We start from the raw sequence: 27,751 nt of genomic DNA on the forward strand, positions 1-27,751 counted from the left end.
ACTTCAAACACAAAAAGTGCTTGTAAGAATATCAGTAATCAACTGGCAAAGATTCATTGTGATGTCTATTGTTTTAAAAAAACTTAGAGGAGATACTGAAGGAGCCCTACAAAGATGACTACAAATTGAATAATAGCAAAAGCAACTGGAGAATATGCTGAAAATTATGAAGATTGATCTGTATTTTTGCAGGGAGTTTTGTTTTGTACCACATATAAGTACCAGATTGAACAGAACAGAGCTCCAGCTTCTTTAGTTCAAAAAGAGCTGAAATAATCTGACAGAAATGTAAATCATTACTAATGAAGTTAAACGATCTGATGTTATAAACCACGTGAACAGATAACTGTTATACAGCTTTCTCTACCATTAACCCCTCCATGTTCTAATGCTCCATGATCAGTGCTCCTTTTTTGAGAAGTGGCTCCTCCACGTCTACCTAATTTTAACCTATACCACTGGGCAGCAAACAAATATTTTCTCAAGGAGTAAGTGAGGCTCTGCACACTTTCCAGGTAACTGTCATGCATGGTTGTCAATAGAAAGGTCTCTCTCTTGCCATACATAACAGCCCTAATAAAGTAAATCATCATACAATGCACATTTTATCATGCACATTCCAAATATCTTCTTGTACCTGTTGTGTTAATGCCAGTAGGTTACCTATTTCTCCTAGCAATCTTCATTTGGTGATCATGGGGTCGGCCCGTCAGCAATCATCTAACCAAGTGAGCAGTTAAAACACTCTAGAGCAGTTCAAGAGAAAAAAATGGCTAATTGCGAGTGTAGCTAAAAACTGCTTTCCTTGGCTGACCTTTCTATGCTATGACTTGAATTCATTCATGGATTGGTGGACTTTAAGAGAAAAGTTTTTGGCAAGTTTGCCCGGATCAATGATCCGCGTTCATCTTTTCTTTTTGAGGAGTGAACGTCACTGGTGAGTCATTCTGCATTATTACAAGTCATGTTATTAATAATGCCCAGAAAGCAATGTGTTTTATGCTCTGATATGTTGCTTTGGATATGTAGCAGACCACAGTGATCGTACACTGATAGATAACTTTGGATTTGTAATGTGATGCTGTATAACAAGGTTTTGTGAGATCTAATGTTGTTATCATATCACTCATATTCCTGTCTCCACTTCCACCAATTCCTGCACCAAGGTACGTTAATTTGTGAATTTGTGATTTCATTGATGGAGTATGTTTGTGTTTGGATAAGGTTTATGTGTAGTTTCATTGACGAGTCGGCTACTGCCCCTACAGTTTATTGTGCCCCACCAGGTTTTCTGTGACAGAGACGCCACTGGCATTCAGTTAAAGAAAATGTCTTGTGTGTGTTGTATATAGATATATGACATACAAATAAGCTCACATAGAACTCAGCTTGCAGTGAAGCGTCGTCTAAAGCACGCTTGTGTAGCTGTCCAGGAGTGAGAAGATATGATGCATTCTCCAGGTACTGTTGTGCACTCTGCTCTCGAGGAGACAACAGTGCGCCATATGGCTCAGTGGTGCCAGGAGTGCACATATCCAAAGTCAGAGATACATTTGAGCCTCTCCTGCAGTGACAACATTCAGAAAACAGAGTCACGTTAAGCTGCATTTTAGTGACCAGAGTAACAGAACTAACACATTATGTAATAGTAATGCATTCTCAACCAAGAATAATACTAATTAACTACCTATGTACCCTACCTATAAACACTCACTGAGTACTTTATTAGGAACATCTACTTGAATCCAATGTCATTCTCCATTGTCCATCAGGTCCAGTTGCCAGCACAGCAGTGACACTGATGTGGTGGCGTGTTAGTGAGTGTTACGCTGGTACAAGAGGACCAGACACAGTAGTGCTGCTAGAGGCCTAAGTTGTGAATTATAGGATGTGGAAGCCAACTTTTTTCAAACAGTGGGATTGAATGCTGAGCTAGCTATAATTGATGAACCATATTTACACCAGCTACAAAGCTAAAACCAGCAAGCCTGAAGTATTAAATGATTTAGATGTCTCACCCTTTCTTTCCTAATTGTTTCTTCATAAATGTTTAAAAGTTAAAAGGAGATTTTTTTTAAAACAAGAGTAAGTAAGATCCTGCTGCCATGTATTTTACTCATGCTGTCTCTAATTTCATCATTTCAGTAGAACAACTAATAAGAAGTTTGTGAATGAACTTCAACTTGGCTTGAAAAAGCCAGCTAATTACCTTAAAATGTTAAAATGGTGGAAGACTGTTGATGGTTGCTAAAATGTTGCTTAGATGTTGCTATGCGGTTGCTATGGTATCCAAGGTGGTTGGTAAAGTGTTGCTAAGTTGTTGCCACTAAAGTGTTGCTAGGTGGTTGCTTTACAATTCAACACACTGTTACCTTAAATCCACTGATATCTTAAATACACTGCTACCTTAAATTCACTGGTACCTTAAATCCACTGCCACCTTATTTAATGATTCCTTAAATCCACTGCCACCTTAAATCCACTGCCACCTTTAATTTTCTGAACCTTAAATCCAATGCCACCTTAAATTCACTGATAGCTTAAATGCACTGCCACTTGAAATCCACTGCCACTTTAAATTCACTGCCAGTCTAAATTTACCCATACCTTAAATCTACTGCCACCTTAAATTCACTGCCCACTTGAATTTACTGACCTTAAATCTTAAATTAATCGCTACCCCTAAATCCACTGCTCCCTTAAATCCAGTGCCTTCTTAATTCCACTGATACCTTAAATCCACTGCCACTTTATATTCACTGTCATCTTAAATCCATTGCTACCTTTAATCCACTGCCACCTTAAATCTTGTGCTACCTTAAAGTCATTGCTGCTTTAAATCAACTGCTCCCTTAAAGTCAATGCCTCCACTGCTACCTTAAATCCACTGATACCTTAAATTTACTGATACCTTAAATCAACCGCCACCTTAATCTCAGTCTATCTTAAAGTATATGCTAACTTAAATCCACTGCTCCCATAAATCCAATGTAATTCAAGTGACTTAGTAAGAACTCGTACAGTGACTATTTGCAGTGCCACTGTTTTATATGTAGTCCAGATGATGAACCAGCATTGTTTAATATATATGTTGTCTTTATTATTTCTTTAATAAATGTCTCTTTCTTACAGAAACACAAATACAAAAACTGCTCTGTTTCTCAAACATATACATGTAGCTCAATTACTGAGAGGTGAAATGTACGAGTCACCTTTCTTGCAGGCCCACGGGTTTGACTGTGAGAGTAGTAGGGTCACTTTCTGTCTTCATATCCATAAAGCAGTCAAATACAGGTGTCTCTGGAACTGCATCAAGTTCATAGAAATCATCCTGCTTAACATCAGTCCACTCTGAGTAAGTGAAGGATGGCTGTCTGCTCATAGATTGACGACGGTCATCAGGGAAGCCAGTGGAGCTTCCTGGCACCAAAATTCTAATGCAGAACAATGCCTATAGAGAGAGAGCTCTAGTATTTAACAGCAGGCTGTTTACACATAGAATAGGCTGCAATATATAGCAATGAACTATAGTGAATATATACTATAATATATATATATATATAATATATACTCACTCCAGCGCCAAGGATCACCACTCCAAGGAACAGCGTTGCTAAAAGTGGACACACACACTCAATTCTCCAAATCTCCATCTGTAGATATGAATTGTTGTGTGTTATTAGTTCTGCACACTGGACAAGCAGTCTACCTGACAAATGTTTCTGCAATAATAATAGTAATAATAATAATAATAATAATAATAATAACCTTTAATTCTCTTATTAATCTGTAATTAATCTTGTGCAGAAAAAACAAAAGACTACAAAGAAGGCAAAGACTACTTGAAAGGTAAAGGGAATACATTTTAAGACATTTTTAATGGTCAGCAGAAGGTGCTTCATTCATCTATGTAGGCAAAAAAAAAAGTGCAATGTTGCATCATTAGAACAGTGAATTTGCTGCATTTCTTGTGCTTTGCTCTGTGCAGTCTGGTATATAGCTTGTCAGCTATGCATGGAGGTGCCAAACCATTTCTAAACAAAATGTGCAAGCTGTGCAGTGATTCATGAATATGTGTAATGTTTAGGGATGCATTGATACCGATACTGGTCTCAGGCCAATTTACTCGTATTCATAACCATAGATAGCAACATTCCGATACCTGTTAATACTGTGTGCCATAAGCTGTGTGTATACTGCTTCACTAATAAACAAATGACTAAAGCTGACAGTGAAGTAGGCTCTGCTCACACAGAGAAGTGTTACTGACTCTGTGGCGGTTGGACACAAAGCCATTGGTTACTTTAAACATTCTGCCTTGGCCGATTCTTGCCAGGTTACACTGTGTGATTTTAGCCCATTTTTAAACACACACAATCACAACCTCTCCCCCAGTATGGGTGGAGGAACGCAGGCTAACCAAATGGAGGCGGAAAAGTTGACATTTGCTACCAAAGTTTGTATATGCCAACTTAACTCTGTTTGACAGCTGCAAAGTATAAACAATATTTTTTTTGCTAACTTTACTCTGTTCTCACCAAAAAACAAGATTTCTAAAATTGCAGTCTATGTGTATGTTTTTCAATTCAAATATATGTCAATTGCAGCTCACCATCCAATCAAAAGATTTCAGACCTAAAATTCCACAAGTGTGCTCCTTGGACGTGATTCTGGCTGTCACTGTGCTACAGAGAACTGCTGATGAAAGACACAGATGAGAAGCATCAAAACTATGTATTGTACTTTACTTACAAATGTACAGAAGCACTTTTCTGATATATAACAAAACTACTTTTCTCTACTGCAGTGCAGTTCGATCCAAGGTAACTAATGCAGCATTACTAGCTAATATATGTGATATAAAATCAGCTAAATTTTAATGATTGGACAGTAATTTTTTATATCGGAATCTGTGTCGGCAAGCAATAAAAAACATACTCGTACTAGGTCTGAAAAAAGGTATCGATGCATCTCTAGTAGTGTTCATTCTTGAATTTGTGAGAGTAGCACTTTGCACAATGTGTTAATAGTCTTTTCAGGTAAACTAGTAAATAGGGCATTTAAACAGTCGAGGTGAGAGAAGACAAAAGCATGAATCAACTCCTTAACTTTGACAAAGGATACCTAAATCTGAGTTATGTTACTAATGTCATAATAACATTACTATTGTGTGAATTAAATTTAATGACAACTCTGTGTCAAAAATAACTTGATTTTTGCTTCAGTTTACTTAATATTTTATTCTTCTTACCTTCCCAGGTAAATAGTAGTACTTCTCTGTTATGCTAATAATACAGACCACTGGCTGATCAACAGGATTACAATTATCCAAGCTACAGATAATACCATCTGCAAATATGGAAATTGATTTCATGCTCAGCAATAATTTTGCCCAAAAATATCGGGTAAAGTACATATAAAGAAGGGGACAAGTACTGAACCCCGTACTACACTATAGTACATAGTGTACTTTAAGGCATAAGGCAAAAATATTTTTCATTGTGTGTGTCTCCCCAGGCTTCATGCTGATTTGCTATTTGACTGCCACCAACACATGCCATGTACTGCTGTCCTCAGGGCAAATGTGACTGCTTTATGAAATATTCTTTATAATTCAGATTAAAGTAATGCTTATAGTACTTGAAGTCAACTGAAAATGAAAAAGATATGTATTATTTATTAATAGTTTATTTTTTTTCTGATCTATTTCACTCTCCTGCTACATTGAGCAGCATGCTGAGCTGAACTCACAAGCTCTAACCTAACACAATCCCATTCCCCATTTTACAGCAATGTATGTCTTGTAACAGATAAAAAAACAAAACAAAACAAAACAAGAAACAGGTCTAGATGCAGTCGAGACTGATGAGATAAACCAAATGCAGGAGAACATAATGAGTGACAAAAGAGTGGAACCAGGGCAGAGCAAAGCCAGGTAAAGGTGTAGCCAGGACAGAGAGACCATGAAAGAGCTCCCATATCCCCCACTCCCTCATGGCTCCCAGAGCACATAATCCAGACCCACAGGGGAGGACCAGAGGCAAGGGCAAGTTAATGTCAAGGCCTAGGGCTGGGTTGGCAATGGGTTTGAGCCAATGACAGGGCAAAGGCCAGGGCCAGGATCAGGATACAACAGAGACTAGGAAAGGAACAGAGGCAGCAACTGGGACCAGACCAGGAAGTGACACAGAGGTAGAGATAGGAGCATTAGCAGTGACAGGAACAGAGTAAGAGGAACAGGAACTGACTTGATGACAGAGGAGGGAGTGGCAACAGAAGAGACGGAGCTGGCTTGGCAAGAGGATCAGCAGGAGACAGGAGACAGATATGGGCAAGAGAGAGGTATTGAACTGGTCACAGGGACAGAGATGGAACTTGGGACTTGGGAAAGAGGCAGAAACTGGAGCTGCACCTACACCTCAAATACATGAAGGGGAGCTGAATCAGCAAGAGGAGCAGAAACAGATGCTGTGACTGGTTCAGGGAGTGAAACTCAGTTTGGAACAGGAAGAGTCAGAGACTACATTTAGGTCAAGGACAGTGACTGAGGTTAAGAAAAAAGCTCAGGCTAGAATGGCATCAGGAGTTAAGTGAAGAACAAGGTTAGATATATAGGCAGACACAGTGGTTAGGGCATGATGGGTGGCACAGCAACTGAAAGATAAACAGGAGACAAGAATGATAGTGGGGCAGGAAGTGTGAAAAACACTGGGTCAGAAAACAGGACAGATAATGACACAGGAGACAGAACAGACACTGGAACAGAACTCTGGACTGGGACAGGAAGCCAGAGTCAGGGGGCCAAGCCAGGCTGGAGGTCAGGAGGCAAAGCCAGGCCAGAGTCAGAGACCGGAGCCGGATAAGGCTTGGACACAGGTTCAACAGCCACATCTAAATATAATGCTTCAACAACCCCTTTAAGATATTAAATACTCGCCTTAAGTTGGAGTGGTCTGGAGGTGCTGGAGGCTTGGAGACCGGTGGTGCAATAGACTCAAAGGCAGACGGCACAGGAGATTTGGAAGCTGAAGTTGCAGGATGAACAGGGGGCAAGTCTTGGGAACAAAGAGGCAAAGTAGAGGCCTCTGGCTTGAGGAGGGGGAGCCTGGCATCCCCTTTCCACAAAAGGGATAAACAGCTCAGAGAATAGCCACAAACCAACTAAAACTCTGTATGTTGAATAATTTTCTAGTGTTAATGTGGCAGCTCACTTTGAGCCCTTTCTATGAGTCTTGAAACTATGGCTACCTTGGCTCCAATCTCCAATACAAGATATTTTATCACATGCATAAAATTCATGGAGCACTGTAAACTCAAGTGAAATTCTTCAAATCCATCTGTCCCACTGTAATTGCTGACAAAGGATAAAATGAAAAAAATGATCATATGAAATGCTAGTAGAGAGAGGGGCTGCTGGATGCACAACTCATCAGTGGCCAAACAGGGTGGTGGTGGCCTCTCCATATATGGTCCTTTGCAGCTCACTAGCTCAGCTACATGGAGAAGGCTGCACAAGTCTCTTTTATTAGGGCTATTTACTGGAAATAACCAAAATCCATAAGGTGGGAGGTTAGGGGATAAAGGGGTGGAGGTTAGAGCACAGGCAGCTAGCGACAGGAAAGTCAAATACAAAAAGAGCAATCTGGAGAAAAGGCAATAATAGACAAAACTAGAATAGAACTAGATAACACACAAGGAAACAGGAAAAACAAAAACAACAAAGAAGAGGGAAAACTCAGCTCAGAATCACAGTAGAAAAAACACGCAACAAAATGAAACAAAGGAACAAAACACCACTCTATCAATGACAGAACAAGACACAAGTGAGACTGATGGTAAGGAAGTGGTTAAACCAGACACAAATGAACATTCACATTTATGGCACCTAGCAGACGCTAATGTCCAGAGCAACAAATTTGATCATTTTATACAGGTCGGTGAAGGTAGTATTAGGAGTCTTGCCCAAGGACTCTCACAGGCTACAGAGCAGGAAAGTGAGAGGGAGGAGCCACAGTAGAGCAAAGCCAGGCTAAGGCAGATCCAGGATAGGAAGACCATGACAAGATCAGGAATCCATACATAACTGATATCAGATTTTAGTCTCTCATTATTAACTACATTTTTCAGAAAAGTAATTTCCATACTATTTATAGACTAAAACATATTGTAAATAGTCTGGATTACAAATTATTACATTTCTCCAAATTGGAAATTGGAGGCAAATTGGAAATTGGCCTAAAGTTAGCTGTTATTGAGGAATCAAGATTCTGTTTTTTAACTGTAATTTTGAATCTGGCAAAATGCCTTTCTAGTGTAATGCGCAGACCAGCCTAAAACAAGAGTTTAATGTTATTTGTCATGTTGTGCAGTACTCCGTAGCACAGCACTGTATTCCACAGCCTTCTCGGGTTGATGGATATCATGTTTTATATCATTTTGTTTTTATTCATCAACATTCTCTCACTAGAATACCTAGCATCTATTACACAAATACACTAAACAACCAATAAGAATCCCTGTCGTGTCAAGTAATCCTGACTGCCAGCCTAGCCAATGAGCTATAGGCTAATAAACACAACCAAGCTAGCATAAGTGCAACCCCTTACCTCGGTCATCAAACAAAACCGTAAAGAAAACTGTGATTCTATTTTTATTTAAGTTTTCTTTCGAACTGAAGTAAAGTATCTAGATAGCCAGGTAACTTCAATACTGACCTTAACATCAACATTGATAACATAGCTAAGATCATCAAGACTAGCATCATCTCAAATCAGTACCATGTCTTACATTACCTGAATCTTAATGTTCACTGCCTTGCTACTACAGCAAGTTTACCATCTCATCTGCCACAGTTACTAATTTTATAGAAAAACTCTCACATTTGTCAACTTTGATCATTGTGCCACAGAACTTGATCAAATGACCAAATTGTCCATGCAGCAACACAAAAGGAAAAGAATTAGGCAGAAAAGGTCTAATTTCTCAATATATAAATGATGATAATCATGCTCTAAAACACACTATTTACAAACCAGAATGTAAATCCTGTCAAATTAAACCTGAAATATTCTAAACTGCATGTTAGGAAAGACTTACCAATAAAATGGAGGGTTCTTACTGCAACATAATCAACATAAACTGGCAGTCAAAAATAACTGTTCAGATGCAAGTCACACACTATTGTTTAGCAATGTCAACAAGACAATGCAAGATGCCATACCACTATCAAGTGTGAAATTCAGATGATGGCACAGCCAGCACAAACTCCAGATTTCAATCTCTTTGAGAACTTGTGGAACTATATAGGGAAATGTTTGGAGAAAAAAAAACAACCACTATAGATAGCCTGTGGACAGCAGAGAAGAATGCATGCAATGCAGTTTAAATAATTTAATAGACTTTTAGAAAGTATGACACAATGGTGTGAGGCGGTTATCATGACTACAGAAGGACCTGCGTTTCTGTTTGCATTTGTTTTTTGGATGTGTATCAGTATCATCATTATGCAACATTTGAGCCATTCTTTTTGAGTGTCAGTGTATTTCTTTGCAACAAGAGAAATGTTGCATATATATCCACCCAACCAGGTGAAAGACTTGATAAGATTGACAGTTTCATGATCTGCACAGCTGACTGTTTGCAATATCTACTCAACTATGCATTAAACTCATATCTAAAATATATTAAAAATTTAATGGTAAAAAAAATGGACTGTCCTGATTTATTACATGCAATGGTTATATTAGCGCCTATACTAAGATTTCCACTCAAAGATTCTTATAATAAACAACCCACTTAGATTTACTGATATTTAACAGTAACCTGATGATTATGCATGCCATTTAATGCTTATGAAAAATGTTTCTTATTTTTGGTGCTAATATTGTTGTTGTTGCTCAGAGATGACCATCCTATGGGTAAAAAGTAACCTGTTTTTCCCCCATTTTTGGTCACAGTATGTCAAATTTTGGCTTATGTTTGACCTCTCAATATTCTGAATTATTTTGGTGAAATAATTACTTATTTTCTCAATATTTTGGAATATGGGTTGAAATTAACACTGTCTTAAAATAATAACTTACTCTCTCAAAGTATTTTTATCTTTTGTCAAAGAGTAATGTCATTATGTCAATATACTAAGTTTAAGAAAACCTCAAGAAAACGAATCATAATTTAAACTTACAAAGTCGAAACAAAATACAGAGAAAACAAGTCATTATTTTACGACAAGTCAAACTTTTGACATAAAAAGTAAAGATATGAACATACCAATGGCAGAAGCAGAAAGGGAAAAAATACGAGCAATTTTTTCCCCCCTGCCTAGCAGAAACAAGCTTCCAAACAAAAATGATATGAGTAAAACAGGGCTTAAATTGTGATGATTTCATGTTAATTATGAAGTTACATCTATTTTATTTATTTGTTCTAATTTCTTAGATAACCCACTAAATTGGCCACCCTCATTAGTGCAGATTTAGTAAATCTGCCTGTCAATGTGGTAATGCGTTACGTAAATCACCATCAATGAATTATATAATTTTGTAAGTAGTCACCTGTTGGTCAGAGGAGTCAGTAGTTGACAGAAGGTATTGGAGGAGGTCCAGCACTTTATGTGCTGCTGGAAAAGCTCTGTATCCATTCAGCATGTAAAGAACCCACAAACCCTGAACAACACATACATGCAAATGTCAAGATGCACACTTCCAAGAACATTTTAGTATTCATGAAGCTCCTAAAATTTTCAGTTATGATGGTGTGAACAAAATTTATCCAGATAACTGCATATATAAAAATGAACAAATCTTATTATGACAATGGTGGAGTATGTAGTTTTAGCATCTTCTACCTGTATGACAAACACTGTGTACTTGTGTACTTATTATTAAGTATTATTTATCACACAACAATGAGCTGAAAATGGTTAAATATATAATTATGTAATTATATCTTTGCAATACGTTTACCAACTGCTGATGACTATCATAATGTAAACAACTGGTAGTTATGATTTGACTTGACTTTTTTCTGACCTTACAAGTTGATAAAAGCTGTCCGAACACACCATCAGCTTAGATTTTAACTACATTATTTTTCTTAAATTGCAAATTCATTAGGGGTTTGGGATGCTGCTCAGTAGAAAGGACATTCTTACATGATTCTAGGAGATTTCTCAGTTCTTTGTGAGTTCATGAAAATGTGAGTTATGCTGAAATAAAGAGCAATATATAATTACTTCATTGTTGCTAATGCTTGTTTCTGACTAGATATTCCAATATAACAAAGACATACTAAATTGTAGTACATAGTATATTGTGAATATACAAAACGGGTGACAAATTAAAGAGCAAAATCTAAAGAAATGAACAGAGAAAATTAATCAGCCGTGTTTCCAGAAAGGTGTTAATAGCTCATATGATTATACAATTAACATCCTACTATGCTCTGTGGCATGTATAAAAATTCTGAGCAGGCAGTTGATCTCAGTTTCTCAGACGACAATAGGAAAAGGTCTAAGTGGAATTCGTAATTGGGGCATGGATGGCAGGAACTTCAGTCAAAGACTGCTCAACTGGTTAATCTTTCAATAGGAACAATGACTAAAGTGATATTGGCATATGAGAAAGGCCTCTTTAAATAGGGTTGGAAACCTTGTTAAAAGCACACATTCAGTGACAGTGATGCTCATGCATTAATGTGATGTGTAAGGAAAAATATATCATCGCATTCTCAACAAATGGGCAAGTGCATGTATGGCGTACAGCAAGAGAACAGTAAAGGACAATGAACCGTAATGTGAGGTGCACTTGTGGCTCTATAATGCTGTGAGTAAAATTTTGCTAGTAAGTTTTTGTTCCACTTTTCTCTTTTGAGCGGAGGGTCACTGCAAACCATGAAGGGTCACTGAATGATTTGGTGATTATGAAAATCATATAAATCATACAAGCTTCATCATTTATTTATGCTTCAAATGTGTGAGGCAGTGTAAACACACCCACAACTGCTTGTTTGAAAGCATGTGCATAATGTTAAAATATATATTACTTTATTTTATACCCTATGATGTCTTTTTAAATTACTTTTAATGCATTTTTTTTAAAACTTACATCGAACAGTGCTTCACTTGTGGTCTTATACAAATCTTCCTAAAAGATGCAGGCTTTAGAATAGAAAAAACATGATGGCGCAGTGGGTAGCGCTATCGCCTCACAGCAAAAAGAGCTTGGGTTTGATTCCCGGCGGGGCGACCAGGGTCCTTTCTGTGTGGCGTCTGCATGTTCTCCCCTTGTCTGCGTGGGTTTCCTCTGGGTGCTCCAGTTTCCTCCCACAGTCCAAAGACATGCAGTCAGGCCAATTGGACATGCTAAATTGCCCCTAGGTGTGAATGTATCTGTCTGTCTGCCCAGCGATGGACTGGTGACCTGTCCTGGGTGTTTCCTGCCTTCCCTGGTGACCTGTCCTGGGTGTTTCCTACCTTTCACCCAATGACTGCTGGGATAGGCTGCAGCTTCCCCCATGACCCAGAAGGATAAGCGGCTTAGATGCTGTGTGTGTATTCTAAACACAACATGCTCTGTATAACAGAAACGCCTTCTCACACCTGGTTCAAGTCATGGTGAACCTTGTCAGGCTTAGAAGGTGTGTTTCAGCAGGGTAATCATCAAATTTTGTTGGAAATTTTATTGGACCCTGTTGGTTTGGAACTAGATACCCTAGACATACAGGCTAGATACAGTTTGTGCTGAAAGTGTGTAGTGTGTGTGAACTCACTGTAACTTGAGAGAATGTATAAAGTAGGAGAAATGCTCCAGCAGTGATGCTTGCTCTCAACATTCTGCTCCACAGAGCCACTGACAGACGATTATGCGACGCATCACTCTCTTGTTCTTTTGCCGTGTCCTGTTCAGCAGGAAGCTCCGCCATGCTGCTCTCTGTCAAACTTAATGGAAGAAAATATAGAGTCATTACCTGTGGGAAAAATCACAAAAAATAACAGAAAACACCAGAACTTGGTGTGCTCCCACAGAATCATGTGGGGTACAGGACTGATAAGTTTGATGAGAATTGGCCAAAGCAATCTCAATCTGTAGCCATTTATGTGAATTAAGCCAGACCAAGAGGGGTTTAATTGGCATGTGGCAGCCATAGTGTTTATAAATATTCAAATTTTTTTGATAATTCTTGACCTCCAGACTCCCCTGAACATTTTGAGACCAACATTTTGTGGATATCTCGAAAAACCTTAGACTAGTAGAAAAGATGTAGATGTCACATATTGACAGATGAAGCTAAACACATGTTATGGAGTCATAAAAACTCTGCCTAGATGGATTCATTGACATGTTGCAGACATGTTTTGTGAGAAAGTCAACATTTTTTGATAATTATTTACTTTCAGACTACAATCTTTAGTTTATGACCAGAATTGAGATGATAAGGTGTAAACTGTAGGACTAGCTCAATATAGGTCAAATTCAAACAATGTGCATTTGTAGAAAAATGGTGATAATTAGTAAATGACTTGCATTTGCAAAGTTGTCAGGTTCACTTTAGAGCATTACATGATACTAACTACATGTTTATAATCTGTACGGTATAAAACATTTACTCATTTTTGTGATGTGACATTTACTCATTTTCTGATGGCGGTCATGTTTTTTTTTAATATGACATCAGTCTCATAAATCCTGATCTAGGACAGGACATTGTAGCAACTTGCCAATTTTCATGTCAATCAGACAACCTTTGGCTGCGTAACACTTTTTTGCTTGTTTTAGCGCCACCTAGCGATGCAGTTGCACTGAACTCTGAAGATTGTTTACCACTGCCATAGTGTACATGCCTATGAAGTTTCATAACAATCAGTCAATGAGTTTCCGAGTTAGAGTTGTATATGCATGATTTTTGAACTCATGCATATACATGCATACATATATTGGGTGGTGCCTGGACGATACGCAGTGATGAAATTCCAACATTTTTTTGATAATTATTAAAGTTCAACTTCTTAGAATTCCATTGATAATAGATTTGTGCAGATTGAGTGAAAACTCAGGGACTAGTTTGCGACTTTCTGACAAACAACTGCCAGGTACAGTCACTCCTGATAGGTGAGTCTTGTTATTGTTATTTTTATTGTTTATTGTCTTGTTATTTTTTGTATATTTTCTGTGATTATCCTGTGTACTTTTTTTGCATTTAGAAACACAACAGTAGAAGGCATGACATTAACCTACAAAAGCTCAAGGAACTCCTGTGGTGACACCACTTGTAGTGAGTTGTGCTTTAGAGAAAAAGAGAAATTACCTTACCTGCGCTAGGTTGTCATGTGCAACCTAGATCTCTGGACAACACATTGAACCAGCTCTAGGCCATGTGTAGTGCCCCTCTCCCGTTAAAGCGCATAAAGTTACATGCTGGTAATATGGATGGGGCTCTGGGTTCAGTACCTACATGCTACCTTAGCTAATACATGCCTGTGGTGAGGTTTAGTTATTTTTTTTCACATGAATAAAATGGCAATGTGTGGCAACAGATCAACAGCACAAATTAATCAATTACATTACAGCATAAGTCAGAATCACATACATTTTAAAATTTCCCAACATGCACTTATTTATTGATAATTCCTTATCAATAATCTAATTTCCTTAAAAATAAACCTTCCTTAAAATAAACCAATATAAAAACTAGAAATATTTAAAAAAATATATTTAATCTTTGGATAAACAATTTTAAGTTGTCTGAGTAATCTCCAAGTATTCATAATATGCTGAATTATATGAGGTCAAAGTACTGAAGTGTTAAAACAGAGGTCCTTCTATTTAAATCTTAAAATACTCCCAAACATGTGCACAGTACAACACATAAAATTACCAAAGGTCCCAAAACAAATCAATAAATTACTCTCACATAAACCAATAAGTTGATCTGGCTGCAGTGTATGTGTACTGGATATGCTGCTATGTGGGCACATAGAAAACTCTACTTATGCTGGTGTTGTGCCAAATTCCGTCTTCCCAGCAGAATCCAACTTCCCTTTGCGTGCACCCATGTCATGAGGCATATGGACGATACAGATGACACTCGCAATTTCAGATGTATGAATGATGGCTAATATTTAATTATCTTTCACAGCAAACAGCACAGCAGGGCCTAAAGCCAAACAAGAGTCTTACAGTGATGTATTAAATTTTATTAATTAAATGTAAAGAACAAAAGACTTTTGTTGTTAATGCAGCACTCAGGGGGACTGAATGCCTTTCAGTCATGATAGGCTAAGTATTACAAGAACACTTTAAACACAGTTCTTAAACCTGGAGCAATAACAAAAACTTGCTATAACTTGCTATGACTATTGCTAGTTCACTTGTGACCATGTGATGCTGCAGTATTACTTTTTTTCTTGTCAATATTGGACAGCCTGACCTCTATTTCTCTTTTAATGAGATATGAGAGATGACAAATTAAACATATATATCCCAATTTAACTTAATTATCTAGCTAGGACAAATCTAGACCGCTTAATAGGCAAGGTGGGCAAAACTTACAGTACATGTCAGCAAACTATAAAGGTTTTTGTGATTTGGATAGCTCCTATTAGCTAAATATTTAGTTGATAACAAATTTGGCGGGTTCATAGAGACCAGGGGCCAGGGGCACAGCTGAAAAGTAAACACATAATCAAAGTAATCAAGATGGTTAGCCAGACAGCTAGCTACCATTAGTGATGTAAAAAGGTAAAACAAAACTAAAGCACAATAAACATTAAGTAATGAATATTGTGACAGCACTTCACTCACTTTTATCAGAGTTTCACTGCTCTCAGTTTCAGTTCCCCAAATTGATAGATTCAGTCTTCTCCCAAAAATTTAGCGCTAACATTATTCCACCTTATAAACAGCAACACATTCAGCTCTGTCTCCTCGTTATTCACGAACATCACTGTAATATTTTATCTGACAAGTTATATCAACGAAGGTAATAAAAGGGGACAGTGGAGACCATGTCTGCGATTTTTAAAACGCTATTAGGAAAAAACTCCTAAGTCAAAGCACCGTATTCATTATGCTAGTTATAGTTAACTATGCCTGTCACTGCGTAAAATGATATAAACAAATGGTAAAAACAGAAGTTAGGACACTTCTGGGGTTGTCTTAAAGTTAGGACAGTATTTCAGAAATTTTGTCCAGTTAGGGCGCTTCTAAATTAGTTCTCTTTTAAAACTGTTGTTCTGTAGCAGCTTTTGTCCTAAATTCAGTTCTAACTGAAGCTGTCATGGTGACTAAACAGATAAGATTTCAGAGTTTAGAAGTTCTGTAATACCGTCCCTGATGACCAGCCGATACTGATAGTCAACTATTGTTAGATTAATGTTTTACATTTTGCCCCCATGCACCCAGTAATGTTTTTAAATAGGAAACCCATCTATAAAGAAAGAAAAGAATACTGACAGACCCTCATATGATAAGATTGCACTGAGAACATTCATTCACTCTGCATTTCCCAAACTTCAGGCTTTTTTTCATTTTAGAACTATACATTTCTTTTTGACTTTTTGACTGTTTTTAAAACTCAAGTTTTTCTCTTCTTTTTTGATAATACTTTTTTTCTAAGGGTTACACATGAGATTTACAAACATTGCAATCCCACATGCTTCACTAAAATATGGGAGGAAGTTGAAACTCCAGGCTCTGCAGTCACACTAGAATGTTTTCATATCTTACAACCCCTTTTCCAAAACAGTTGGGACGCTTGTAAATAAGATGTAAATAAAAACAAAATGCCATGATGTGCAGATAATGTAAACCCTATATTTCATTGAAAATAGTACAAAGACAAGAAATCAAATGTTGAAACTGAGAAATGTTATTGTTTTTTGAAAAAAACTTTGTTATGATCGCCTTCTGTGTTTTTTTTGTTGACTTTGGAACTGACCCATGCCTGTGTACTGACGACGATATCTCTGTCTAAATCCCCAAGTAAAGCTTCTTCACTGTTTTACATCCGTGAGCGTCTGCTTACTGGTCGCACGTTACAATGGGAAAACATTTCACTTTCAAAACTACAGCAGGTCTCCTCAGTTCCCAAATGCTTACAGAGTGTTGTTAAAAGAAGAGTTGCCAAAACACAACAACTTTTTGTTGTTGGCATCAAATTAAAAATGGCCAAATATTTTTCAAACGACAATAAAATTTTTCAGTTTCAACATTTAATTTGTTGTCTTTGTAGTATTTTCCTTTACAAATATAGTATTTTTCTATTTTTATTTACATTCTACACAGTGTTCTAACTTTTTTGGAAATGGGGTTGTATATTGCGTCTGAATACATGAACACAAAAGAGGCCAAAGAAAGAGAGTGGTAAAGAGGAGATGGATTTAGTTTTTTGGGGAATGATAGATGGTGCAACCCAGAAAATATAACTGTTAAAGAATATGCTGATAGACTGCTGCCATATGCTGTGGATTTAAATCAAACTTGTACTATAGCGTGTAACAGTGATCATAATTGGATTTTTGCAGTTATCTGATTATTTAAATGGTCATGAAAACACCATACTCTGATATAGAAATCTGATAAAGAGAGCTGGATTTTAGCTCAGTAATCAGATTTCTCAGTGCATGTAAACTCTTACTCAGATTTCTTTCAGATTTCTTAGTCTGTGCATGTGTGAAACAGACGGCAAATAACGGTGCTGCCGCAACACTTCACTGAAACTTTTACATTACGTTTATGTCACATCTTCTTCTGTGAGTTGGTTGGCTGGTTGTAAAGCAGAAATCGGATAACTGCCTGACTCATGTAGACCTGGAGTTTCCCCAAGTGCATGTGAACATGTTGATCGGATTACTGACAAAATCTGATTTTCTGCAGTTATTGGATTATTAAGTGCATGTAAATGCACTCATTGTTTGGGTCTGCAGCCTGCTTGCTTGCTTGCCCACATGGAACAGGTTAAATTTCACCTTTCTGTCCCTTCAACACCAGTTACTTCACTCCCTCAGTTCATTATCATCTAAACTTGTGTCAGTGCTTTAGTTAGCCAGAATAGAATTGCGATAAGCAGAGGTGCTAGCTGAGCTAATGCTAACCAGCTTCTCTCTCCTAGTTAGTAGCACTATTTAACATTTAGCAACAGTTTGACATCTATTCAATGATGACTTGAAAAATGTGCAATGCATTTACTTATTTGGTGACCATGTTAGTGAGCTAAATGTTTTGATCATTTTCTATTCTAAAATAATGCAAGACAGATACAGAGCTGAAGCTCAAGCTTCTCAACAGAACAAGAAAGAGAAAGATGCATGAAGTGGAATGAGAATCATCACTGGCTACAAACATGCCAGAAACCAGATGATGGAGGAAAACCTGGCTAACGAGCTGAAGATACAGAACCTTTCAAAGTCTGTAAACAAACATGACAACACAAAGATGTGCACGCGTTTTGATAGTGGGACGTTCTGTCATTAAGTTATCAGAGGAATCCAAATTAAACATGATCTGGTGTTATTCACAAAAAAACAAAAAACTGTGTATATGATTGTTTGAATTGTTATTCCTTTGGAAAAGTCTCTGAAAAAATGTGATTCAGGTAGGATTCTGTAATATTTCAACCATGTGTAAGGCAAATAACTGTAAACAGCTATGTACACAACACAAACAGTGTCACAATACACATGTTAATATTCATGCTCTTAAATGTGTGATAATGGGAATGGTTTCTATAGTTCTAAGTACATAATCCATGACGTTCCATCAATATAACATTCTGTTGCGCAGCTCTTGAAACTGGAAAAAACTGGTTTGATAAAACTACCTTGGATGAAGCTGAACTTAGCTTCTTATTTACTAGCTTCGTAGAGGGTGCAGCAGTTACATTATGGTGTTTAGTGAAATAGACAGAGCAAGCTTTAGCTGTAAGATGCAAAGTTATTGTCATTCTCCTGTTTGGGAATAGTTTGGCCGAAGATGTTAACGGTAGATAAAAAGTGATAGACTCAACGACAGTGTGCTGACACTACATGAGTAACAAATACTCATGCTAATACCTCAATTATGCTAACTCATTTGTGAAAACATTGCCCAAATGTCTCAGTTACCAGAGCAAGGAGAAAACATGAGTTGCAGCAGCTACCTCTCTATATAGGATTCAAGCATCTGCCAAGTGCCAATTTTGAATGAGCGAAACAACCAACTCTATGCTTATAGCTTCTCGCTTTCTTTTCACTGTAAATATTAGTTTATTCTGAAATTGATGCCTGCAACATGTTCTAAAAATGTGACAAGACAATTTAAGATTAGAAACATGAGAAAAAAAAAGTCATGCTTAATTATAAAAAGAGCATCCAGGAAAGGCAGAGCGCTTTATGAGCAAGGATGGGTCAATGCTCACCAAAAATGCATGAGCAGAAAATTCAGTTAAAAAATAATGTTCCTCACCTATTTCACCCTTATTAGTCATATTATCAAAAGTTTAAGGGAATCCGGTGAGATCTCTGTGCACAAAGAAAAAGGCTCAAAACCACAAATCAATCAATCAATTAACCTTTATTTTGACTCAGAAGGACATTGAAGGTGACCCTCATTTACAGTGTAGCTGAGCAAATGACACAGGGATTTAAAAAAGTTTAAATGAAATTTATCAACTAAAACAAATAAAAATCAGTACGACAAGACTATAAAAAAAAACAGGAAACAGGCATAAAATATCAATAAAATATACAAATTATACACATTAAAAGTAAGTAAAAGAACCAACTTAGATAATAAGCTATAAGACTAAAATTTTAGAAGAATCAAATTATTTACTTGAATAGAACAGTAAAAGAATTAACATCAAATGAAACAGTTGCAATAAACTAGTAAGATAGAATAAAAAAAAAAAATAGAATTAAATAAAAAGGCAAAAGTGTTATTCCCTTTGTGCTGCTGGTGAGGGCCAGCCAACTTTGTCATAAAGTCTTCAGTGGTAAGTGTTATAAGGGTCACCAGCAATGAGGCAGAGTGATAGATTGAGAAAAAACAGCTGGAGGAGCAATTTGCAACTAACTCACATGACTGGGTATAAAAAGAGCATTTTAGAGAGTTTCAGAGACTCTCAGAAGCAAAGATGGCAGAGGTATACCAATATGCAAAAAAAAAATAGGTGCTGGGCGGCATGGTGGCGCAGTGGGTAGCGCTGTCGCCTCGCAACAAGAAGGGCCTGGGTTTGATTCCTGGCCGGGTGATCAGGGTCCTTTCTGTGTAGAGGTTGCATATTCTCCTCATGTTTTCCTTCGGGTGCTTTGGTTTCCTCCCACAGTCCAAAGACATGCAGCCAGGCTAATTGGACCTAGGCGTGAATGCATATGTCTGTCTGTCTGCCCTGCGATGGATTGGTGACCTGTCCAGGGTGTATCCTGCCTTCTGCCCAATGACAGCTGGGATAGGCTCCTGTGACCCAGAAAGATAAGTGCGGTAGCACTTTACAGATCGGTAATAAGTGGGTAACGTTATGGTAGTATCATGGTATAAGTTGTATTCATCCATAAATTAAATGTCAATTTCGTAGTTGTTATGAAATAACATAAATAAAATAAAATTGTAAAATCATGGTGACGTTGTACTTACCAAAATATTACTAGCATACTTTCCAGTTCATAATGAATAATAAGCTGGTGTTTATAATGATAACAAATTTGTAATAAGATGGTAAAATAAAGGTAACACGTTGTATTTACCTAAAAATTACATGCACATTTGTTAGTCATTAAAAAATTAGAAGTTAAAGTGATTGTGGCAGTGGTCAGTAATAAAATAGTAAAATGACGGTAACAAGTTGTACTTACTTAAAGCCAGTAACTGTAGTGAAGACTAGTTGATAATAAAGTTGAAAAATGATGGTAACAAACTTTAATTGCCCATCAATCAAAAGGGCAATATTATTATTATTAGCCCAAAAACAAAGCAGTAGTTTTGCTGAAATTATGTGGTTTTAGTGCTGTAAAATACTAATTCACTTGTTTCTACTTTGTTTCTTACCTGTTATGTCTTTAGGTGGTCAGGGGCAGTATGATATTACAGGCTGTAATTACAGTGAAACTAAATGGTATCGGAGCTGTAAAATGCAAAAATGCTTCTTTCCATCTTTTTTCCCCACTTACTATATCTCACATCATGCAATAACCTCAGCTCTGCAAAATAGTCTGGGTAACTGCACTGAAACAATGACTAAATTACTGCATTATAATCTCTCATGGTTGTTCTATTACTTTTCATGCAGGCCCACCTATAGACAAGTGTACTTACACAGGAATAGATGAGGTAAATGTACTGAGATTTCACAGAATCAGGGCTGGAAAATGCAACATCACATGTTCCCTCTGTGTTACCTTTTAACAAAATACTGTTACTCTACTATAAAGCACAGGTCTGACAAAATGCTTAGAAATTGATTCCACTGATGGAAAAAACTCACAACCACACCACACATATCTTTACACAATCTCTTTATCTTTCCTTGAAGATTTAAAATGGGACACCAGTAAATCAGAAAAAAAGCACATTTTTTCAGTTTTTATCTTTGGAATTTGGAAAAAGATATCCAATTTTAACATTATTTTTGGACATAATGACAAAGAAAGGGGGAAATAACAAATTAAAGGCAATCATCCCATTCAGTAAAATAAGGGCAAACACCCTGGAAAAAGAGGGCAAACACCCTATGAAACTAAATAAGGGCAAACACCCTGTATGGTCAAACAGTCTTTTGGAAAAAAGGGCACAACACCCTCTAAGGCTAAATAAGGGCAAACACCCTGTATAGTCACACAGTCTCCCTGGAAAAAAGGGCGAACATCCTACACATACCTGGCTAACATTTAACTTTTGACTTTGTAAGCTACAGGTAGCAGTTCTGCATTAGCTTTCATTTGTTTTATTTTTTCCTGTAGCTGTGGCTCATTATCAAAGAAAGCCTTGCATTCTTTAGCATAGGACATTAGTTTTGGGATGCAGGCTTCTTCTTCTGTGGCAGCAATGTAGACTTCAGCAATGACTGCTGTCATGGCGATGGTGTTGCGGTCCACATCGTAACGCTCACAGCTTCTGGTGACACTACATGTTTTCTTAAATGTTTTCAGCACTGCCCGATATCTATTCACCACATCTTCTGGAGTTTTCACTTCAGAGACACAAATAAAGAATTATGTAATTACATCTGCCACTAAACATAAGCAATGGGTTTCATTCACCAATCTCTTCCTAAGTTTGTTCTTAAATGTTTATTAATTCCAAATAAGATAATACTAGTGAATGTCAGAATCTTCATGAAAACTGCATAAGTGGGTTTTAAGTAGTGCTGGCTTTTGCCATATCGCCCACCTCTAGTTTTAAGAAAAAATTTCTTCTTAAGAACAGTTGGTGCATGAGGCTTTTTGTTATATACGTATACGTACTGAAAGTTTAAAGGAACATTAGCACATCCCCTTGACTTACTTCTTTTTCCAAACTGAGCATGTTTTCCTGACTTTGTGTGCCTCTTCCTCTTTTTTTTTCCCTCATGCATCAGAGGAAGAGGAGGAAGAGAAAGTCGAGGACGAGTGAGAATTTGATCTCTGAATCCATCCTCTCTGGACCTACATGTAAAAAATACTTTAAAAATGCTTTACAAACATACATAAATTACCTGTAAATTTTATTTATATGAACTACTGACCAGGGGCGGGAGCAGAGTGGGGACATTCTAGTGCTAACTTCAGTTGTTGCCTGAGAAAGTCTCTCTCTTCTTTAAGTGCACAGACCTCCTCCTGAAGCCTCTTGACAAGTAACTGGGCTGTTGGAGCTGAAGGCTTAGAGGGGCCCTCAGCTATCAAATCAGAATAAACATAACGTTATTTGGGTAATTTTATGTTTAAAATCAATGATTACAGATATCAAATACCAATATTAGATGAGAAAAAAATCTAAAAATGCTCATTTATCAATGCATAAAATCTGCTAATATAAACCACACACACACACACACACATGCACATGAATGGCATCCTAAAAACATAGCACTAAGAAATTAGGACAAGTTTATATGAAGGGGAAAACATAATGATTGACACTCATGTTTTTTGTGATGAATTATGTAAAGATATAGCCATGTGGAGGGTAAAGCACAGACAACCTGTAATTGTTTTTCATATAGTTTTCTATTAAGCTTATTTAATTTAATACTCTATACAGAGTATCTTTACTGGATGTGAACTATAGTTCAACTATTTTATTTACACTGATTGCCAGTGTTGCGTAATTGTGCATTTTGATTCTACCATACCCTTATCCATATGGAATATACACATTCTTACTGTGTTTTATGGCTTTTATTTTATTTTATTTTATAAATGCACATTTATGGATGTGTATTATACTATTTTATTTTTACCTGAGCTTGAACTTACCTCAGTGGCATCAGTTTTTAAAGCCAGGTGCAGACCAAATAAGTTTCCTGCTGCCCCAGACAGCTAACCAGCACATTCAGTTACGAAAATAGAGATAAAAGCAACCAAGAGCAATCTGTGCAACCTAGATTTCTATATATTATTTTACACAATTGTAAGCAAATTGTCGAAACACAGAAAGCAGCTTGATCATTCGCCATCCGCCATCTGGCTGCTAATTTAATATTTATGTTTATGAACATGTAGATCTTTTAAATCTAAATCATAAATATGGTGATTGTCACAACTGATCTGCTGTATTCTCTTTGCTTTGAGGGATCTTATTACTGCCAATAAATATCTAATGGTAACTACATAAATGTAAATGTCTTCTTATTTCTGTTATGAGCTTATTTACTTAAATTTTGGTGGTTTGTGTATAAATAGCTGTTGGTAACCTAGGTGTTTTACTAATAGGTCTAGCGCGATGAAAACTGGACATTTAAGTTAGCAGCAACATGCAAAAACATCTGATGTTCACAACAAAAAAAATAGTGAAAATCAACTGAGTAATAAGAAAGGTAGAGCCAGTTTACAAGAACTCTTCACGTACCCAGTATTTGTTTACAAGCGGATTTTGACAGTTTCAACATGGTAGACTTGCAGACACATCTCTGTGACTGAGAACAGACAACGCAGCATTTATATATCTACATCCATATCTATGATATAAATCATTTGATGACAATGACAATATGATGTTACTACTTGCACCAATCAATGCAAATGCGTTAGCCAGCTAGTTAACTGTAGTACCTTGAGATACATCTTCAACCTCATCCTCTACAATGGTTGCGGCTGCACGTGCTTCCTTTCTTTGGTTTTAGCCCCAGGCATGGTGGCAACAAACAGATTGGAGATTCAGACTCTGCCAAAATATGACACCAAATTAAGTTAGTTTGTTTATTGGTAAACATATTAACGTTACCATATTACGCAAAACCATGCACTTCTCAATCCATATGGGTAATATATGTAATTTTAGAATTCTGTTTTTGGGATGTCATGAAAGCCAATACTTTACATAACAAGTTATATCTGCCTTTAGCAGCATGCTGAACATTACCAAATACAGCCTGTTTAATCCTAAAGGATAAGAGAGGTTGGAAAATAGTCAAGCTATAATAATTTACAACTCTTGGTACATATCTAAAAAAAAAACATAAATAAATAATAAAAAATATACTACACTGAAAGTGTACAATGTGGGCAATTTAATGTTACCTAGAGCAACAGAGTTCTGTTATAAGCATGTCAATATTAGCTAGCTATCTATGGAAAAAGCCATAGTACAATTATCACAGGAGCCAAATTTGCTCACTAGTGGGCAATTTAGGTGGTTAAATTCAACCGTGCTCAGCCATTTTTGACCTAGCAATAGCACGCAATCCCACGCTAATCATCCAACAATCCTAACAATTTAGCCAGCTAGCTAAGAGTCACTTAAATACTGCCCCCTAGCCTAGCTAACTAGCTAATGTTTTGCTAGCTAGCTGAACTTAATGTTAAATACTATCATAATAACTGACAGCAAACAAAACATGTACTGCAACTTTAAGATACGCACAATGCAATAACGTTACACTGCATGTCACTCACTCATCAAACTCTCTGACATCACCCCATTATCCACGTACCTCGATAGCTAGGTTGTCAACTTCACTCGCAATCTCTGCTCAGGCAACTTCAATCCGGCACACGCAGCTCCTCCTCGGGGTCCTCGCTGATGAGCGCAATCGTAAACGCCGTCAAACGCAAACGTCCCCGCGGTTGAAAGGTAGCAGCCGATAATAAGATGAAAATATGACTCTTGCAAGAACATTAATGCACATGGTGGCGAGGGGGGAAAAGACGTCGTCCACTGGTTGCAGAAAGTAAAACTACTGTCCAAGACGAAGTTGTGTGGATTGTGTGCAATGCGGATGAAAATGCGGAGAAGCAGCAGCACTAAGGATGGATACAGATGGTAAGTTTTGCCTATTAACACAAATACATAGAACTATTATTAGTGGACGTATGTGTACACATAGTGGACACATGTATGTTCATGTGTTATAATGTTAGACTTTTAAAGTCAGCATAGAATGTAGTTCATAGAATGGCACTATTGGTTAGCTCAGAAACATAGGGATAGTGTTCTTGATCAACTCCTGAAAGATATTAGATGTAAATATAAAGTGTGATTCATTTTGGCATGAGGGTGAGAATCCAAACTAATCTGGGTGTTCCATATATATATATATATATATATATATATATATATACATATATATATATATATATATATCAAATCAAATCAAATGGAACTAAATGCATAGCTGCACAGAAAATAAATGCTTCAAATTGTGCAGTACATCCCGTAAAATAAGAGATTAGCAACCAAGATTTTTAACTCTTTGAAGCTTTGTCTTATTTTTCAGGTATTAATTATTAGACTAATTATTTAGTATATTATTGTACAATTCATTTTTAAGCTCTGTAGTTATGGAGTGAAGAAAAAACGTATAGTTTAAAAGGTTAAAATATGTATAAAGATATGTGTGGTGTGGTTGTGAGTTTTTTCCATCAGTGAACTAATTTCTGAGCATTTTGTCAGATCTGTGCTTTATAGTAGAGTAACAGTATTTTGTTAAAAGGTAACACAGAGGGAACATGTGATGTTGCATTTTTCAGCCCTGATTCTGTGCAATCTCAGTACATTTACCTCATCTATTCCTGTGTAAGTACACTTGTCTATAGGTGGGCCTGCATGAAAAGTAATAGAACAACCATTGTTTCAGTGCAGTTACCCAGACTATTTTGCAGAGCTGATGTTATTACATGATGTGAGATATAGTAAGTGGGAAAAAAGATGGAAAGAAGCATTTTTGCATTTTACAGCTCCGATACCATTTAATTTCACTGTAATTACAGCCTGTAACATCATACTGCCCCTGACCACCTAAAGACATAACAGGTAGGAAACAAAGTAGAAACAAGTGAATTAGTATTTTACAGCACTAAAACCACATAATTTCAGCAAAACTACTGCTTTGTTATTGGGCTAATAAGAATATTATTGCCCTTTTCATTGATAGGCAATTAAAGTTTGTTACCATTATTTTTCCACTTTATTATCAACTAGTCTTCACTACAGTTACTAACTTTAAGTAAGTACAACTTGTTACCATTATTTTACTATTTTATTACTGACCACTGCTACAATCACTTTAATTTCTATATTTTTTAATGACTAACAAATGTGCATGTAATTTTTAGGTAAATACAACTTGTTACTGTTATTACTCATTTATTATTAATTTGTTACTGCTACAATTACTCATCTATTATTCCTTAACAACCAGAAAATAAGCATGTAATTTTTAGGTAAATACAACTTGTTACCTTTATTTTACCATCTTATTACAAATATGTTATCATTATAAACACCAGCTTATTATTCGTTATGAACTGGAAAGTATGCTAGTAATATTTTATATTATATATATATATATATATATATATATATATATATATATATATATATATATATAACTTGTCACCATGATTTTACCATTTTATTACTGACTTGTTACCGCTACAATTACTATTTTATTATTTCATAACAACTACGAAATTGACATTTAATTTATGGATGAATACAACTTGTTACCATGATACTACCATAACATTACCTACTTATTGTCCTGCGGACTCATGAGGTGAGGGACCATCCAGCTTGCTATCAGCGCACAGTTCAAATACCTGCATCTCTGAAGGTATGGAGTTGCATTAGTGCCTATGGTGTAGGCAGCTTACACATCTGGAAAGACACTATCAATGCTGAATAGTATATAGAGGTTTTAGAAGAACATATGCTCCCATCCAGACAACGTCTCTTTCAGGGAAGGCCTTGCACATTTCAGCAAGTGCTAAACCACATACTGCATCCATCACAATAGCATGGCTTTCCAGCAGAAGAATAATATTCTCAATTTTAAAAACAGATAAGATCTATAAGATCTGGAGAACAACATAAACTTAGTTTTCTTGGGATTTAAAACTAATTTGTGCTTGTACAGAGCATTCTATAAGGCATTAAATGAGCACTTTTCTATTGCTGCATGAGCAGATTTGGCAGAACAGTATAAAATCATGTCATCTGTATACAAGTGCACTTTGCAGTCTGAGAGGCAGCAAGATCATTGATACATATATTAAATACAACTGGACCCAGGATTGAGCCTTTTTTGTTATGTAAGTTAAATCTAATTTATGGTTACCCAAATTTCTGCTTACCACCATCTG

The 27,751-nt window shown here is 36.7% G+C and overlaps 1 protein-coding gene across 1 annotated transcript in view; it reads right to left on the reverse strand.

Moving 5' to 3' along the window:
• Positions 1-27,751, reverse strand: part of ptpn5 (protein tyrosine phosphatase non-receptor type 5) — a 96,183-nt gene that overhangs the window by 48,297 nt on the left and 20,135 nt on the right. The window contains exons 2-6 of the mRNA XM_036584482.1: positions 12,769-12,937; positions 10,554-10,664; positions 3,576-3,653; positions 3,213-3,451; positions 1,378-1,564 (exon numbers count right to left, since the gene is read on the reverse strand). Of these exons, the coding sequence (XP_036440375.1) occupies positions 1,378-1,564; positions 3,213-3,451; positions 3,576-3,653; positions 10,554-10,664; positions 12,769-12,937 (784 nt within the window). The remainder of the gene's footprint in view (positions 1-1,377; positions 1,565-3,212; positions 3,452-3,575; positions 3,654-10,553; positions 10,665-12,768; positions 12,938-27,751) is intronic.

The sequence above is a fragment of the Colossoma macropomum genome, unplaced genomic scaffold (assembly GCF_904425465.1).
Source record: "Colossoma macropomum unplaced genomic scaffold, Colossoma_macropomum, whole genome shotgun sequence".
NCBI lineage: Eukaryota > Metazoa > Chordata > Actinopteri > Characiformes > Serrasalmidae > Colossoma > Colossoma macropomum.